Raw genomic sequence first — 17,833 nt, 5'->3', positions numbered from 1 at the left:
TGTGAATGGGAGCTGACTTCTAAATAAGGCCCGAAAAATGCCTTAGCCCCAACTGACTGTAATTAATAAAAGTAATTTATTAAAGAAACAAAGAACACTGTCAAATTGTCTTCCCTGCCTGCCATGCGCTTTACCCCACTGTACTTCCTCTTTCCAGAATACCAGCCTTGGCAGCCATCATTGCAAGAACATTATCTATGGGATGCAAAACCAAAGCACTTCTTGAAATCAAACGTTCCTCACAACATTTATTTTTAGGTTGGCAGCCCGAGCCAAATCTGCTTAATTTCCATTAACCACATCGTCACATGCACATCAAAATAAACTATGTGGGTCCCGGGCGGTGGGGGGGGGGGGAAAGTGTCATGCATAAGATACCCCATATTTGCCCAGGTTTCCCTGTTTCAGGAATTTGTCTCATCTCATGGCTCGCTGATGTTCTAGCTTTCGGAACCTCTAACCTTAATTCAGCCAAGCACCAAGGAAGAGAAAGATTTTTAAAAATCAGTTTAAGATGATTCCCTGGGTGGCACACGTATGGCAAAGTGCCTCACAGACCAGTGTAACAAGGCACAGGAAAGATCGTTTAGAAATCACACCAGCCCAACTTACTTGGCTTGCTGGCTTGATTTACAAACTCAGTGTTCGATCACCTGGTGGGATTACTACCATCAACTAAAGGAAAAAAAAAAAAAAATCCCCTACAAATAGTAAAAGTCCATGTTGGCTGGTGTATAAAGTTCACCTGTCTATTCAGCAGATGACTCTCTTAAGGTTATTTTCTTTAGAAGACAAACCCTTACTTGCTGGAGACCTGTATATACTCTAGGTCCAAAAAACATACTTTAAAAAAAAAAAAAGAATAATACTGCTGGCTTAGCAAAAATGACATTTACTATGACGGAATTCTATAAAAGGAGTATGACACCTAACAGGATAAGAAAGGAAAAGAAAAAGCCCTAAGCAAAAGAATTTCTTTGAGAAACAAAAATACCACCTGTGCAAATCTAGCTATGCTCTGGAAACCCCTTTTCAGCCACAGAGAACCAGCTCCTGCTCGGTGCCTTGAAGTTGCGATTAAATTGTAGTAACTTAAGATTACCGGGAGAGCAAAGGGCGGTAGGAGCTCTTTGGAGGGCTTGCCTCCCCACTTAATGCTCTTCAGTCAGGGGTTAAATGAGTTTCTTTAATGTAAGTACCTTAAAGTAACTGAATCATAAACAAAATTTATACTATTTTCTGACAGTCTGCCATCTATTTAAATTTTATTAACGGGCACCTAAGATTATTTTTAAAAGACAGAATCCTTGCGATGCCCTGTAAATATCCTTGGCATCCCCACCGAAAAGTAATCGGTACTTTATAACACCTCAATCGAACACACGCACGTTTGCGGGATGCAGACTCTTTACAAGATAACATTTCGAAAGTGAGTTTGCATCTTAAGTAAAACCTGAAAACCAAATCAACAGCACAATAAGATTGGCTGAAAAGAGGAAGCTGGGTTCAAAATAAGTTGTCACATCGGCTCTATTCTCCCTTCTCTTCCTTTATGTTGGCATTGGACGTGTGGGGTATAAATATATCTGTTGAGGAAATATCACAATTCTTCTGTTAAACAACTGCTGAGAACAGACATATCCTTCAGTAGAGCCTCCGAATGCAAAGGCCGGGGCTAGAGTCTTCAGAGGAGCAAGGAAAAACTTAGTAACAGAGAACCATGCCTAGGCTCTACATTAACCCAGTTAACTTTTGTTATTGTTGGTACAAATGATTTAACTAGAAAGTATTTACAGCTTTTTAAAAAACATTACATATTGCAGAAAATTGCCTAATAGCATCCATGTGTATGTTTAACTCACATTGTTTAATGATACAATAAAAGGTATATCCAATAAAAGCTACAGACTTTGAAACATGCTGGGCACTCTGACTGAAAAAAACACAAAGTGCTTACTATGTGATTGACATTTGTTCCTTACGAATGCAATCCTTCAATGACAATTATTTTTATTCTTCTCTGTGTGTTTAGTTGTCCTTTTTCCTACTTTGTTCTACTTAATTTGAAATGACATTTAATTTGGGGATAGTTTATAGCTTTAAAAAAAAGTGTTACACAGTTTATACTCCAGCATTTAAATATAAACACAAAATCTTTCACAGGTCTCCAGCAATACAACCCCCTTAATTTGAGGCAGTTAATTTGAAAAGTTGATGTTTCTTTCATTATACTTTGATAAACCTGTGAAAACAAAATGCTACAGTAATTACTGTTACTACTCCCTTTAAAAATGTAAAGCAGTTAAATTTTCCTAGACAACAAGCAAGGACAAGTTACAGAGAACTTGAATAAAAGTAGCAACGTGGTCATGTTGAATGTCAATCTAAAAAAAGAGGTTATGTCTAATCTGGAGAACGCTCCCTCTCGCCTTTTTAAATTCCAAGAGTGGGCTGACACAAAACTTCATCACCAGGGATTTTTTTTTTGATTTTTTTTTTTTTTTTTTTTTTTTTGAGCTTCACATCAGATTTAAACCCTCACATACAAAACCTTGGCTTCCCTGACAAGGCAGATCTTCTAAACTTGATGTGAGAAAACGTTATCTAACTCTAGTGTAGGAGTCTAATGTTGGTAAAAAAGAATTCCACTGCACAGTTCTGGGTAGCAAGACAACCTCTAGAAGACTTACTATCCTTTTAATGCCCTTTTGGGTACGTTCTCTTCATAAATAAGAATGCATTATAAAAATAACTTGTTTAGCTACTCAGCATCTATAAGGAACTCAAATGCTGCCCGGAGAGGGGCTGAATATTTCCTTCCAAGCAAGCCTCTGCTTGCACAACAAAGATCAGCATTTGCAATGGTCCATTTCTGCATTAGTGAATATATAGCTTTGCTGCTTGATCGAATAGTCCAGGGTTCTCCGTGTAGAGCTCCTGACAACAACCCAGCAGCAGTTCTGTTTGATCTCTCCTGCTTCCTTAATTTGGGTTGTCAAGGTTCAGCAGTTGGAGGCTGTTTACTTTACTTTTCCAAAAAAAAAAAAAAACTGATTTTTTTTTCTCCCTCTCATACAATGACTAATCCAAAGACTAAGGGGGGTGAAGTGGGGTGCAGCCAGTGACAAGATGTTAAACCTTTTTTACCCCCCTTTGCAGTGAGATTTTAGCTAACACCGTTTGAATGGTAACTAGTTGAGTTCCTTTTAATATTTTTAATACTCTTTAATTATGAGACCTTTCAAGCAGGGAAGTCAGAGATGGAAAAGACTCATTCCTGATCTCTGAAACTGTGAGGCCAATTTTCTTTTCCTGGCCTTAAAGAGATGGGTATTTTCACTTTGAGAATCAAAACTCTAGTGGAATTCTCAAAAAGGTTCAATACATTTCTCTCTGGAACCAAAAATAATAGGAACTCCTGTGTCTCAATTATACAGGATAACCCTTGATAGAAAACACCTGAACTCTTACCATTTCTCTTCAAATTCTAGTTAAGACATCTCTCTCTAAATTGATTCTCACTGTGGAAAAAACGAGGGGAAGGGAGATGAAAGGTAAAAATTTGGAAATATTCTTCAATGTATTTTCAGCAGGAGAAAAATCTCTTAACTATCCTTCAGGTTTTCTCAACTCAGCCATTGTGCCAGCCCTAAACCCTGACGCCTACGGACAACCAAAGGTAAAGTGTAGACGGTTTCAATGTGTAGACTCCTTTCAGGAGGAATACAGAATGGCCCTCCAACATTCCTGTCTAAAGAGCAGTAACAAAAAGGGAAACCCGAACTTGGAAAAATACCTGTGACCGGCCATGAGAGCAACACCAGCCCGTCATAAATGGGCTGGAAAAGCTCAAATGCAACCAAATGAAATGTTTATATTAATTCCATTATTCTGCCCAAGCCTCACAGATGAGGGTTGGGGGGGAGGGGGCGGGGCTCAGAGGAAGAAAATAAGTTTCATTTCGGGTTTTCTGGTCTAGCAAAAGGAAAAGGAATTAAGACGAACGTGTAGGATGAGCCCAGACTAAATCAATACACTTTGTAATCAGCCCGGCAAGGGTATTTGGACACAATGACTTGGAAATAATTAACAGTTAAAAGCGGGGGGGGGGGGGGGGGAGTGGGGTGAGAAGGGGAGCGAGGGATGTCATCATATTTTATCAGAGCACTTTACACTCCATGCTAAACTTTGATCTCCAGATTTTCGGATTTCGGAAAGAAAAGAGGAAAAAAGGAGAAAGTCCAGTATTTCAAAGCACCTACCGGCTTGAGGATGGGCACATTTCCTGGCTCCGGCGCCAGACCGCTGCGCTCGCGCCGCCCATGCTGGGGCTTTGGGCGCAGAGAGCCCCCGGGTACAGCCCGAAGCTCTAGGGTGTCACCGGCCCTCGCGCCCCCGCCCGCGGCCGCCTCGACTTACCCGCGGAGTCCGGGGAGGGAGTGGGAGTGCCGCCTTCACGCCCGCGGAGGAGGCGCCGGCAGCACCATGGTCCCCGGCGCCGCAGCCGCTGCCCCTTGCCCGCTTGCTCGCCGCGCGCTATCCTCTTCTTGCAAACTTTCGGATTCTGCGGTCGACAAGAAACCGGGGCGACCCTCAGCAAATCTTCCCGGTGCAGGTTGGGGGGAACTGAGTGGGGCGGGATAAATGAGTAGCCTGGGGGGCCAAGACCGAGAGGGCGGCGGGCTCGAAGGACCCGCGAGCGCGCGTGGAGGGAACAGAGGATGTGGCCCAGGGATTCCCTGCAAGGATCCCGAGACCGGGAAATCGGCCCGAGCCGAAGTCTCAGCACCTTCCCCGGGATCTTACAAAGTTGCAACAACAAAAAAGGAGGGGGGAGGAAAGGGGGAGGGGGTGGAATAGGGATACGATCGCAGGCGCAAGGTTTGGAGTTACAACTGTTTATTTAGTCCTTATTCTCACAGGGGGCGGGAGCTGCGCCGCAATCGGGGGCGGGGGGGGGGGCGGGTTGCAGGCAGCGATTTCGAAGCAAACACTTGGGAGGGGGGCCTGAGACTTTGTTTCTGGGCGCGAAGCTCCCCGGCGCCCGCGTGTGTCACCGCCAGTCTCCGGGGACCGAGGCGGAGCTCACAACAGGTGGGGAGGGGGACTAGCCGAGGGCCAAAAAGAAGAAGGAATCAAAGTTTCCGAGCGCGGCCGTATCTGGGGAGGAGGGGGGCGGGAGGCGGAGGCGAGGGGAGGCGGAGGCAGCGAATGACCGCGACCCCGCGGCAACTGGCAAACTCCTCCGGCTCCCGGCGCCGCCACCGCGGTCCCCACCCGAAGCGCACACCCGACCGGCTCGCCGGCTGGCTCAGCTGAATCCTCTCCGCGGGGCAGGAATGGAGCGCGGGGAGCCCGGGAGGATGGCGGCGCGCAGCAGAGGAATGGAGGGCCATCGGCCGCCGAGACAGGGCCGAAGGGTCTCGGCGACTCGCGCACGTCTCAGGACATATCGGGACTTGGGAAATCCCCCCTGTTCCCCAGGCTTAAGAGGGACGTACACCCCGAAAGTGCGTGTGGTGCCGCGGAGAGGAATCCGGGCGCGGCGACTCCCCGCAGCGCACCCGGTTCGCACTCCCACCCGCCGAGCTGGCCACGGCGGCCTCGGATCCCTCGCGGGGAGGCTGGGTTCGCCGGGCCGAGCGCGCGAGGGGGTACGTGTCTAGCTGGAGGTGCGCGGGTGTGTGTGTGCGTTTTCTGGGCTCCGGGGTGCGGCAGAGGAGTGCCCCCGCCGCCGGGTTCGGGGCACGGCGTGCGTGGCACCGGAGACGTCCCCAAGCCGCGGGGCCTAGGGCGCAGACGTTCCCAACCATTCCGCTGAGGCCCGCGGAGCAGCCCCGGGGCACCGAGGGGGAAAACACTCGTGGAGAGCTAAGGGAAAAAGTTTGCTCCAAGTCCAAACTTTGGGCTCCAGAGGCACCCGGCGCGCGCCCCCCTCCCGCCGCGGACCCGACCCCGAGCCCCGCGCCCGCCCGGCTCCTGGGCAGGCACCCCGACGCCGGACACCGAAAGTTGCGCCAGGCGGCCTGGGATTCTCGATTCCTCTCCCCGCTGCAACCGTGGAGAGCGCAGAACGACGCGTGAAGGGGCCGAGGTGAAGGAGAGATCGCCTCCTCGCCGCTGCAGCCGCCGCAGCCCCCCCCCCCTCCGTTTGACTTATGGAAATGCACCCAAGAGTGCGGGCGCCGCCGGAGTCCCCTCCACCGCCCCCCCGCGCCAGCCCGCAGCCCCCAGCCACACGGGAGCCCGGGCCCCGACCTGGGGGAGAGAGAGGCTGCCGCTGGGGAGGGCTGGGGGAGATGCACGTGGAGCCGGGAGATGGAAAGAAGTTTTTTTTTTTTCCTTTTTTCTTTCTTTCTTTTTCTTTTCTTTTTTTCTTTCTTTTTTTTTTTTTTTTTTTTTGTTGTTGTTGTTGTTTAAAGTGGTCGGAAACAAGGCAGGAGGCGGCTTGGGAAAAAGTGGAGCAGAAATGGAAAAATACAAACTCACCCGCTGCAAATGGTCTCTCGGTGCAAACTAAGGTGTTTTCGGGCCTTTCCCCGCGCGCGCCCACTCCCGCCCGCGCGCGCACCCCCGCGCACACACTCACTCGCGCACACACGCGCGCACACACACGCACTCCCGGGCGAGGGCCGGGCCGCCGCGAGTACAGCATGCAACCGCCACACAATAAATAACAATAGATTCCTCCGCTCCGGACTAGCTTCCCGGAGCCCAGCCAGCGCCGGCGGCGGCGGCGGCGGCAGAGGCGCGGACGACGTCGGGCCGGGGGCGCTACCCCGCCCGCCCCCTGGGCTGCGGCCGGGGCCCCTTCTCCATCTTACGCACCCCCAAGCCACCACCGGAGCGCGAGCCGGCTCGCCCCCCCTTCTCCGAGCCACTCGGGCGCTGGCACCCACCCCCCTCCCCCGGCCTCCCGGAACAAATAAATAAATAAGGCGCGCGAGAGGCCAACACGTCGCGGAGGGAGATGTTGTTATTTTTTGCTGTTGTGCGTCCCTGACGTCACATCCACCTGCTGGGTAAACAACAAGGCTCGCAGCAAAAAAAAAAAAAAAAAAGAAAAAGAAAGAAAAAAAATCGCAGTTGCCAAGGGGGTGGGGCGGAGATTGGGGACAAGGGGAACAGGGAGGTGGGAGTGAGGGGTGTCCAGGCTAGATGGGGACGTGGAGAAGGAGGCAGAGCCCCGCAAACCAGAGAGAGGAAGGCAACGCCAGAGCAGTCCCTGGCAGAAGAGGGATCCGGCAAGAAAGACCTGGAATATGAGGGGCATGGGGGAGGGGGATTCCTCAGAAGATGGGGAAAGGGGCGCCCATTCAGACACCGGAAAAAAAAAACGAGGGAGAGTGTTAACAACTAGGGGCGAAGATGGGAATGCGACGGCTATTTGCTTGGTTTCTGAGCTAAAAATACAGAAGGAAGGGGAGAGGAAAGACAAGCATGTGAGTTTCCTCCAGTTAAAAGTGAAAGTGTTTTGCCATCAGTGACAGTTGAAGGAGGGGGAGGGGGGGTGGTGTTTTCAACCCCCTTTCTCCTTCTCTCCCGTCCTCCCTCGGTCTCTCCTCTTTCTTTCTGCACTTTGTCCAATGAAAGAAGGCGAGTTCGAGAGGTGAAAGTTCAACAGAAGGACAAACCCCTGTTTGCAAGAAATAGAAACCCGCCAGTGAGGGGTTTTTTTTTCCCCCTGTATTTCTGAATCAGGAGAGTGTAATGTGGGACGCTTCCCCCCACTTCCTTGTCAGAGTCACTGCAGGAATGTGTAGTTAGATCCACTTTAGGCGAAAGTGGCTGCGTCGGGAGCTGTGTTCTTGCCATGGTTTCTCTTAGGAAAACGCCTAGGGGGCTAGCATGTCAATCAGTTGTTTAACACAAATTACCTGCTCTCCCAGAGATCAGTCACATGCAAAAAGCTTTGTCCAATTCTTTGAAAAGGTGACTTTTTTTTCTTTTTGCTGCTTTGAAGTTCGGTGGAATTTAGAAATTTGACGGAGTGAATTAGGAGCCTGAATAAAATGTTTTGGAATATACATATACATGTATAAAACAAGAGACACAAGCATTTCTTTCACTATTATCAACACAAATAGAGGAGGAAGAAGCCTTTCTGTTTCCAAGGTGTGACTTAGAAAGATATAGGGCTCTGGGGCTTGTTGTTGTTAACAGAAATAATTTTTTTTCAGACCCATTACCCCAACCTCCCAGCATTTCCTTACTGGCTAGGTGGTGTACCAGGGCAACTCTTTTTTGAGAATGTACTGAAAGCCACTCCTGTGGATTCCTACAGAGTACTTGCAGAGAGGGAGGCAACGGAAGGGGGTGGCGATGGGAGGGGGACACTAGTACTGTCCCCTGGGTCTTGAGACCAGTGCAGTTGTAGATAATCAATATCCTGAAAAAGTTATTATAAATTATTCTGGAAAAGGTCTTTATACACATATTTTTAAACATTCATTTATAGAAGAATTCTAACTCTCAATTTCAATAATAGCATAGAACTACCACTTTAAAATTCTGTTTTGCAAGTAAAAAAAAAAAAAAAAATTCACTCATGCTACTGAATAAAGCCAGAGACAGGGAGACAGCGCTAAGGTAATTACAACATAGTAGAATTCATGTAAATGCACGCTGTGTAAGATTCCAGGCTATCCAGGCAAAACCATCCATCAGATCTTTTAGACTAGAATCCACATAAAGAAAATGCGTTTTACTTCCTGTAGCACTTCCTAGCTTCCTAGAGGCTAGGGTTGTGTTGTCTTTGATTCAAGATGTTAATTAAGACATGACACACCTACTATGTTTTAGACCATACAGTAGGCACTGAGGGGTGCAGAAAGAAAGAAAATTCCTGCCCTTGAAAAGCTCACTGGCTACAGCTGTCAGTAATAACATCTAATATTTATTGAATGCTTACCATGAACTAGACAATGATGTAGAAGCTTTATGGCAACTCAGTTAATACTCCCAACAACCCTTTAACATCACTGGCAATTCCATATGCTGAATTCACATGAAATTAAATTGAAATCTACAAAGTAGCCAGTCTATGGGGGGCGGGGGGGGGGCGGGCGGGGGTTGTTGTTTTTCATTTCTACAATGTTTAAGCCAGATATAACATGTTATGGTATATGTCGGGTTGCAGAATTATAACTCAGGGGAATAGCGATTTATTTCAACGTGACAAATTTATGCATCGTCTGTAAAGAACAATTCATGCTTTGATCTGGCTTTTCAGATCGAACAGTGAGTTTTAAAAAAATTATTAGTATTGCCATACTAAAAAGATCTTTAGATTGCCACTGATCTTATTCTGCATTTTAACTGCCTTAAATTCTACATTCACTTGAAAGCAAGGGGACCAAAATCAGACTGGCAACAAGTTTTGCAGACAAAAGGAAATCCTGGTTGTAAATCCCATGATATACTGTACCCAATTTTGTATATAATACTGTCTAATGTGCTGCCTTATTAAAGAATTCCATGTCCACTTGGTTTACATTAGAGGGAAGCTTAACTGCAGTTTAACATATAGTTCATTTTCAACACTGTCATGTTACATTCATAGGGAGCACATTTTCATTTCTTTATCAGTAATCAACTGGAAGTTTCTTTTTGTTAAATTAAAGCAAGAAGGGTTTTTAAATAAAGGGCATGGGGGTAGGACGCCACCTTTTGGTAGTAAAACAAATAGAAGTCCCTTTTTAAAACACATGCTCCTGACATAATTTCATTTTTAATTACACCAAGGCAAAGGTGCTTGTCCCCATTTCGTTATAGTTTAAGTAATAGGAAAAAACTGTAAATTCAAAATTAGCAAACTATAGTTAATTGGGGCCAAAATTTCCCCGAAGGTATCAGAACATTTGAGTGCCCTGTCACATACTATTAATTATATGTAACACCAACTCTGTTCTGCAAATACTGTGTCAATGAACATATGCATATCTTGGTGGGACAGAAAGTGGAGTGGACATTTGCCACTTAATGAGATACCTGAATCTTATAAGTTTAAACAGAAACTTTAAAATCGCTTAATTCACTGTTTCTTTCACTACGGTTACCATCTTCCTAATTTTCACCATATCTACATAACATAATAGTTCTTAGAAAATAATATAATGCACTCATTGCGGTACAGTTATTATGGTAATTGTACTAAATATTTTCCTGTAAAGCACCCACTTTTTTTTTTGTTACTACATTAAATGGGAAATCATATCACCTTCCGTAAATTAAAAACAATCACAGTAAAAACAAAGTTACTGATTTCTCTTTGTTAGAAAGAAAGAGTGGCTGAAAAACTAAAATTAAAAATGGAAAACTCTTTTAAAAAGGAAGAGGGGCAAGTCCTGAAAAGTGTTAATGACATGTATGTCAACAGAAAATTGTTTTCTCTGTGTTGTTTTTGTTGTTGTTGTTTGAACAACCAGAAGGATAGAAAATGATTGCAAAGGGAGTCTAGTTCTCAATATGTAATTCAATGTTATCTAATGCCATCCCAGTGGCAAGACTCCTACACTCTGAGAAACAGGCAAAACCAAGTATGTATATCAAATTACAGATTAGCAAACTGAGGCCCAGGGAGGTTAAATTGCCCTCCAAGGCCAAATAATTAGTTAGTGGCTAGACAAGGATTAGAATTCAGGTGTCCTGCCTTAGCACCATTATGTATTTCCATCTCACACTCTCCACTTCACCAAAGTGATGTTCCACGCCTCCTCAGAAATTATTCAGCCTGCCTAGTTTCTCAGAAACAGCCAACCCACATATCCCTTTACAGATGGGAGAGAAGCTGAGGCCACAGAGGGTAAAGAGCAAGGTCCATCCCCTACGCACCCTCTCCTCTCCCCCAGGTGTGGCAGACATCCAGGTGTGGATAAAGACAGTGAAGAAGGGAGGAAAGGGTTAGCAGGAGAGAAGGAGAGGAGAAGGGGGGGGTGGGGAAGGGAGAGGTTAGTAAAAGTGATCAGAATTCTCTAAATGAAAGCTTCTACTCCTGAGTTTCCTTCCTAGAAGAGAAAAATGGTTAATGAAAATCACGTGTTTCACAGTAAGTGGCGAGAGAAGTGTGTCCTCTGTGTTGTGATGTGACGATATGCCCACACCAGAAAACGACAGAGGCTCCCCTGTTGTAAAGTACGGTCAGCGCTCGGTAACCACTGGTTCTGCATCCATGGATTCAACCCACTGTTTAGGCTATTCGGTGGGTTGAATCTGCAGATGCAGAACCAGCAGATACGCGGGATGTACTCTGAGGGACTTGAGCATCCGCAAATTTTGGTGTCTGACGGAGGTCCTGGAACCAATCCCCTCGTCTACTGAGGGACAACTGTATACAATATTATCAAGCACTCTGAGACAAACCACATTCGATAACTGAGGGGCTTGAAAAGCTAGTCAGGGAATGGTAAAAGAGCCCAGCTTTGAAAGGGTTTTCCCCAACGCCAAAACCCGTTCAGAGGCTCAGCGTTAAAACTAGAGACAATAATGCACCTTCTGAGGTTTTAAACACAGAGGGAGGGGGGGGCCTTAGTTACAGGCATTGCATTTCCTGTTTTCTTTTAAGGGCACAGCGCTATATATGTAAATAAACATGGCCTGCAAATGTTTTCGTTTTTCTAAATTGGTTCCTGTGAAAGAGGTTATTGATATGCACAACGCACAATAAAGTATTTGGCCAAGTACCTCCACTCCAACAAGCTCTTCTGGTCCCTAAACCCCTGAGCATTCAGCATGCAACATGTTCATAATTTAAAGGGAGTATCAGCAGCTCGATACTACCTGCCACAGGTACAAGAACAATCTACAGCCTTGCTAAGCAACATGAGATGTGCTGGCCCGAAGCACAGGCACCACACCTGACGGCGTGTTTAAAAGGCAGAATCGAAGCCCACTCCCTAGACCTACTGAACCAACATCTGCATTTTAACAAAACTTCCAAGCTGTGTCTCACACACACTCAAATTGGAGATACACGGATCTGAAGTGGGCGTGGCCTCTTATGCAACAGCCACCATCTCAATAACCTTTAATGCCTTCAACTCCCTGGCAGATAGTCCTGTAAGCTGTCCTCCATCCCTGGTTCTCCAAGCTGGCATCTTTTATAAACTCTGTTGGGTTCTTGTGTTTCAAGCACTTGCAAAGTTAAGCCACTAAATCACCTATGTAAACCATGATTAATTCCTTTGACATTAATAGCAGGGTGCCTTCTGTCTTCTGTTACCCCAAAGAGACTGTTAACTGCCCTCCAAATGTTTACCTTTGTATCGTTTTATGAGTGCTCAGAGAAAGATGGAAGATATTTCCCACCAGGCCAGAAACAAATGCCAAGACAGGTTTGGGGAAGGCGGAACACATGCTGTGACTACACCTTGTTAGTAGAAGGGCTTTGCTTTCTTGGTTTTGTTTTCTTTTTTATGCAAAGGATGACACCTCCATAATTTTAAGTGTTGCTGTTCAAAACCCAGAATGTCTTCCAAACCACTGAGGGGGCCACACCTCGAATGGCCCATGAGCCATCCTGGTTGGATTCTCTTTCCAGTTCTCTACAGTTTTTAAAAATACATCCAAGCACCACTAGATTTACATTAAGTATAATGAGAGGAAGGAGGACCTCATCCAAGTATGGTTGCTTCATGAATAAACATGCAGGAACCATAGGCAAACCTCACAGCTGATGGTTAATCTGTATCTGTGAAGTTCTCAAAGCCTGTAGTCACCTCACCTTCCTAAGAAAACAAGTTACTTTTGTAACCCCCTTCCCCCCAAAATAATTAAAACTATTGTTTTTATACTATCCTAAGGCAGTATAATTCAGTCTCTGAGTAATTGTGTATGTGAATTCAAAATAAGATTTCACATGTAAAGCAAAGTTCTGATTATAATCTCTGAGAAGCGTCTTGGCTTATATTTAGAAGCCACAAGTGCCAGCTCACGGTTACAATAGCCATTGTTCTCCAGGGCTGGAGACAAACTGTGTTTGTATGAGAAGGGAAATGAGGCAGGTCTACCCACCTTCAGGAACAGGGCGGCTGTGAGTTCCAAATTAGAGAAGATTTTTTGAAGGGACTGCAGGATACTAAACGTGGGGATATGCTGACATTTCTGTTATGCTAAACTTGGGATTTGTTTGTTTGGTTTTTAGTAGTATCTATAAAATAGCTATCAAGCGAAGCTTACTCTCCCCCCACCCCCGGCTCAAGGATGTTCATGAGCCACTGTTAAAATTAAAAAGCCTTAAAAAGATTTAAAATCTGATATCTGCAAGGTTAGTATGAATCCTATGGTAATGGATTGGAGTTGAAGGTTTCTATACGGACAGGGGCTCTAATGTATGTGGCTCTGGGCTGATGGGAGCAGAAAGAGTAGGAGAGGGTGGGTGCAGAAGAGACAAGACACCCCCAATCGAACTTTCTGCCCTGGCTTTCTTCATGACAGCAGAGGGAGAGTAATAATAATGGAGGATATATTTATATAAAAATATAAATTTATTATTATAAAAATATAAACACATATATTTACAGATAAATACAGAAATAAATCCATATTTTTGTATGCCTGAGTTAGTATACATACGTATACTTCCCAGCTCTGTCCATTGAGAAAGGCTAGAAGTAGTGATACCCCAGTAGCAATGAGCACACCTAGTACTCAGATCTTGGTTTCTAAATACCTTTCTCCAATAAAACACATCAAAAATCTTTGCAGAACTAGTTAATTCTAGGGGTGGGGAGGGAAAATACAAGATAAGCCTGGAGCATCTTGTGCCAGAAACTGCTATAAGAAGCGCTTAAAAAAAACCTGATGGGGTGGGGGGAAAGAGACTCACTGAAAAGGCACAGGAGCCAATCCGAAAGAGTTCCCCAATGCCCAAAGCTGAAACATCGTGAGCGAGAAAAGAAATAACAATAGTATTGGATTATTACCCAAAGAATAATAATATTGGATGATAACCCAAAGAAATAACAATAGTATTGCGTTATAACTCATGTATATCAATATGCATGAGTCCATACTCACTTATATATATACACACATTTACACACATACACGTGTGTGTGTATACATATATATTCACATATATATATGTGTGTAGATATATATACATCTACACATAGAAATAAAGGGGGACGTGACAAGTCTTCCTTACAGAAGATGGGTGGGGCCCAGCAATTACTGTTTTACGTTTTAACAGGTGATGCTAATACCGCAATCTAGAGAACTCAACCAGGCAACTTAAATTATTCAAGTGGGTTGTGTGGAATTAGGGAGGGCTTGGGGACTGTGGCAGTTTGAGCACACAGGTCTCAACTGAAAGGGGCAGAGCCCGATTGCTGTCCCCCAAAAAGCAAGCTCAGGACAGAAAGAGCTTTTGAATTTTCAAGAGAGGCAAAAAAAAAAAAAATCCAGATCTTTCCCCAGATAGTCATCAGTTTTAAAATTCTAGGTGAGCCAATCAAAGCACAGCTTCAGGGAACATCAAAGCCACAGGCAGCTCCTATGTGACTCCCATCTCTGGGAAAACTGAGCCACCATGTCGGTTCAGGACGATAGGGTTTGTTTCTTTCCTTTTTTTTTTTTAAAGGAAAGTACTTTTAAATTTTTATCTTATCTTTATTTATTTTTGGCTGCATTGGTCTTCATTGCTGTGTGTGGGCTTTCTCTAGTCATGGCGAGCGGGGGCTACTCTTGGTTGTGGTGCGCGGACTTCTCATTGCGGTGCCTTCTCTTGTTGCAGAGCATGGGCTCTAGGCGCGCAGGCTTCAGTAGTTGCAGCTGACGGGCTCTAGGCACGCAGGCTTCAGTGGTTGTGGTGCGTGGGCTCAGCAGTTGTGGCTCGCGAGCTCTAGAGCACAGGCTCAGTAGCTGTGGCACATGGGCTTAGTTGCTCCGTGGCATGTGGGATCTTCCCGGACCAGGGCTCGAACCCGTGTCCCCTGCACTGGCAGGCCTGTTCTTAACCACTGCACCACCAGGGAAGTCCAGGGTTTGTTTCTTAAGTGAGCAGGGTGGAAACAACCAACAGAGACGAAGGAAAGCTCGGAGAGTGCTTTTACGTATTCTTAAATTCCTTCCCAAGCATTAACTAGTCACTCCAAACATCCTGGTGAGCAAAGCTGGTTTGCATTCTGAATTGTTCCTCCATTTGTCAGCAAAAGTCACAATTCAAAGTATCAGTCAAACGTCATTATTTAGACGGGGCTCTATTTGGAAGGATTCTTTGTTCCTCCCCAGAAAACTGAATTCAAAAGTTTTACTAGGATATTTTATTCAAGGAGTCTAGTGCCACGGTGACCTCCTATAACCATTATTATTACTCTCCCTCTGCTGTCATGAAGAAAGCCAGGGCAGAAAGTTCAACTGGGGGTGTCTTGTCTCTTCTGCACCCACCCTCTCCTACTCTTTCTGCTCCCAACAGTCCAGAGCCAAATACATTACAGCCCCTTCCCTTAAGGAAGATGCCATCTAGTTCATGGAAGACATGCAGTAAACACAAACATGGTGGTAAGATAAATACCTTAACAGTAGCTTAAAAAGCAAAGGAGTGAGCAGCGGGCATCTGGAAAGACAACAGAGAAAAGCGTGGGTTACCCATGTGTCTCACTAGATAGATGAGATTTGTATATAAGGAACCAGGAGAGCGGAATTGCCTTACAGGTGAAAATTCAGCAGCAGCAAAGGTGTGGAATCTGTAACACCCACAACAGGGGTTCTCAAACTGCTGCGCATGGAAATTATCTGGAGATCTTAAAAAAGAAAAAAAAAATACAAACAAACAAAAAAAAACTGAGGCCAGTTCCCAGTCGCAGACATTGGGATTTAATGGACCTAGAGTACGGTTTTGGCATGGAGAGTTTTAAAAGTTGCCCACGTGACTCTAAGCAGCTATGTTTGGGAACCCTTGACCTGGGATGAGTCTGAGGACACGAGTCACCAGGAGCCAGCCCTGCCAACCTAAGGGATCTGGAGACCACAATACACTTACAACACTGAACCTCCACTGTGGCCAGCGTCCTTATCTTAAAGGAAACCAGTTGATTAAGCTAATTCCCCAAAAGGGGCTAAAATACTCTTCTTCACTGCAGTCTTCAGACCTCATGCTTCAGAATCACCCGGGGGGTGATTAATACAAGGATTAAGGGAGGGGGAGGTTAATACAAGGATTCCCGGAGCCCACTTCAAACCTGCTAAAGCAGAGTGTCGGCGAGGGACTGTGGAAACAGGCTTTTTTAGAAGCTCACCACCTGATTAATGATATGCAGGGAGGTTTCGAATCCCTCCACGGGGATTTCCAATGGTTACCTATCCAGGGACTGTTTCCATTTTAAAAGGGAACATTTAAAGAGGGCAAGATAGAAAACAAAGGAACAAATAAGGACATAATAGCCTTAAAAAGATCCCTAAAAGTCATGGAATTTAATTCCCCCAATTTCCACAGGTGAAAACAGTCATAGAACGGTCAGCTGAGATGCCTCAGAGCTCAGGAAAGTAAGGTCTTGCTTCCTGGCAAAGACCTGGGCATCAGTCATAGCTGGTTGTAAAATGGCAGCGCCACGCCTGCCAGCGTGTCACTTTGGACAGGTCCCGTAGCAACCCACATTCACTCCTTAGCAGTAGGAATGGCACACATCTTACAGGGTTGCTGAGGATGGAACAAGAGAACACGTGCTTCCCTTTGTATGACAGACTCTAGGACCTACGGGCAGGACAGGAATAAAGACGCAGACGTAGAGAATGGACCTGAGGACACGGGGAGGGGGAAGGGTAAGCTCGGACAAAGTGAGAGAGTGGCATGGACATATATACACTACCAGATGTAAAACAGATAGCTAGTGGGCAGCAGCCGCATGGCGCAGGGAGATCAGCTCGGTGGTTTGTGACCACCTAGAGGGGTGGGAGGGAGGGAGACTGCAAGAGGGAAGAGATATGGGAACATATGTATATGTATAGCTGATTCACTTTGTTGTAAAGCAGAAACTAACACACCATTGTAAAGCAATGATACACCAATAAAGATGTTAAAACAAAAAGAATAGGTGCTCAGCACTTAGCCCTGGGCTGGGCACAGTGTAGTAAACGCTCAACAAAGCGTTTGGAAGTAGCAGAGCTCACTTCAAGACCCAGGAATCCTGACTTCCTGTGGGGGGCCTCTCCAGGTTTCAACTGAAGGAATTCTAGGTCTTGGAGCTCTCCCGTGGAGGAACATTTGAAGTCCGGATTTTCTCAGTGTCTTTCAAATCATTCTGCTAAGGCTGCCTATCCCACCGACGGCTGAAATCAGGTCTGCCTTCAAGTCACTAAAAAATGGCGGTCAATTTTTTTCAAATCAGAACAGGAAAGCAACAACAGAAGAATCGCCTCCCCAGGCAGGGACATTCTCACGCAAATGAGTGGGGTTCCTCAACCTGGGCATGGTTGACTTTGGGGGCAGGGAACTGTCCTATGCATTGTAGGAAGTTTAACAGCATCTCTGGCCTCCGCCTACTAGATGCCAGTGGAACCCATCATTCCCCAGTCAAGACAGCCAAACATGTCCCCAGACTTGGCCCAATGTCCCCCGGGAGGCAAAACTGCCCGCCCTGGGATAAAAATCGCTACTGCAGGTACCCTCAGGGCAGAAGGCAGAACTCCCTCTGAGTCACCAACATTCCTCTCCTTGCCACTGCTATTGATCTGAGAACTTCCCCCACAAGGCAAAGCAGACATCAGTCTTATTTCTCTGGGTAACTGAGTAACCCAATCATTTTCTTTTCAAAACAGAGGGGCTCAAGAGGAGGCTGTTTGTAACTCGAAGAGAGCTCCAGGTGGGCTCCACGGCCATGCTCAGTCACCACCG

General features: G+C 45.8%; 2 protein-coding genes and 1 long non-coding RNA gene across 7 annotated transcripts in view; 1 reads left to right on the top strand and 2 right to left on the bottom strand.

The window, feature by feature from the left end:
* The window catches only part of FOXP1 (forkhead box P1), a 602,646-nt gene extending 595,895 nt beyond the window's left edge, over window positions 1-6,751 (bottom strand). For 4 of the 5 annotated variants that reach the window (XM_067043616.1, XM_059077906.2, XM_067043621.1 and 1 more), the window contains exons 1-2: window positions 6,490-6,739; window positions 4,420-4,564 (exon numbers count right to left, since the gene is read on the bottom strand). The gene's annotated coding sequence lies outside the window, so the exon portion shown is untranslated. Of the gene's footprint in view, window positions 1-4,419; window positions 4,565-6,489 lie in introns of all 5 variants that reach the window. The other variant, XM_067043615.1, reaches the window with a different exon arrangement.
* Window positions 5,006-6,960, top strand: LOC131764543 (uncharacterized). The gene is made up of 2 exons (XR_010842508.1): window positions 5,006-5,654; window positions 6,423-6,960. It is a non-coding gene; the product is annotated as an uncharacterized lncRNA (long non-coding RNA).
* An 8,549-nt stretch (window positions 6,961-15,509) lies between these two features.
* EIF4E3 (eukaryotic translation initiation factor 4E family member 3) overlaps window positions 15,510-17,833 on the bottom strand; it is a 148,238-nt gene continuing 145,914 nt past the window's right edge. The window contains exon 7 of the mRNA XM_067043631.1: window positions 15,510-15,556. Coding sequence (XP_066899732.1) covers window positions 15,516-15,556 — 41 coding nt within the window. The 3' untranslated portion in view covers window positions 15,510-15,515. The remainder of the gene's footprint in view (window positions 15,557-17,833) is intronic.

The sequence above is a fragment of the Kogia breviceps genome, chromosome 10, assembly GCF_026419965.1.
Source record: "Kogia breviceps isolate mKogBre1 chromosome 10, mKogBre1 haplotype 1, whole genome shotgun sequence".
NCBI lineage: Eukaryota > Metazoa > Chordata > Mammalia > Artiodactyla > Physeteridae > Kogia > Kogia breviceps.
Note: the sequence above shows the minus strand (reverse complement) of the source record. Positions and strands in the feature narration are given on the sequence as shown.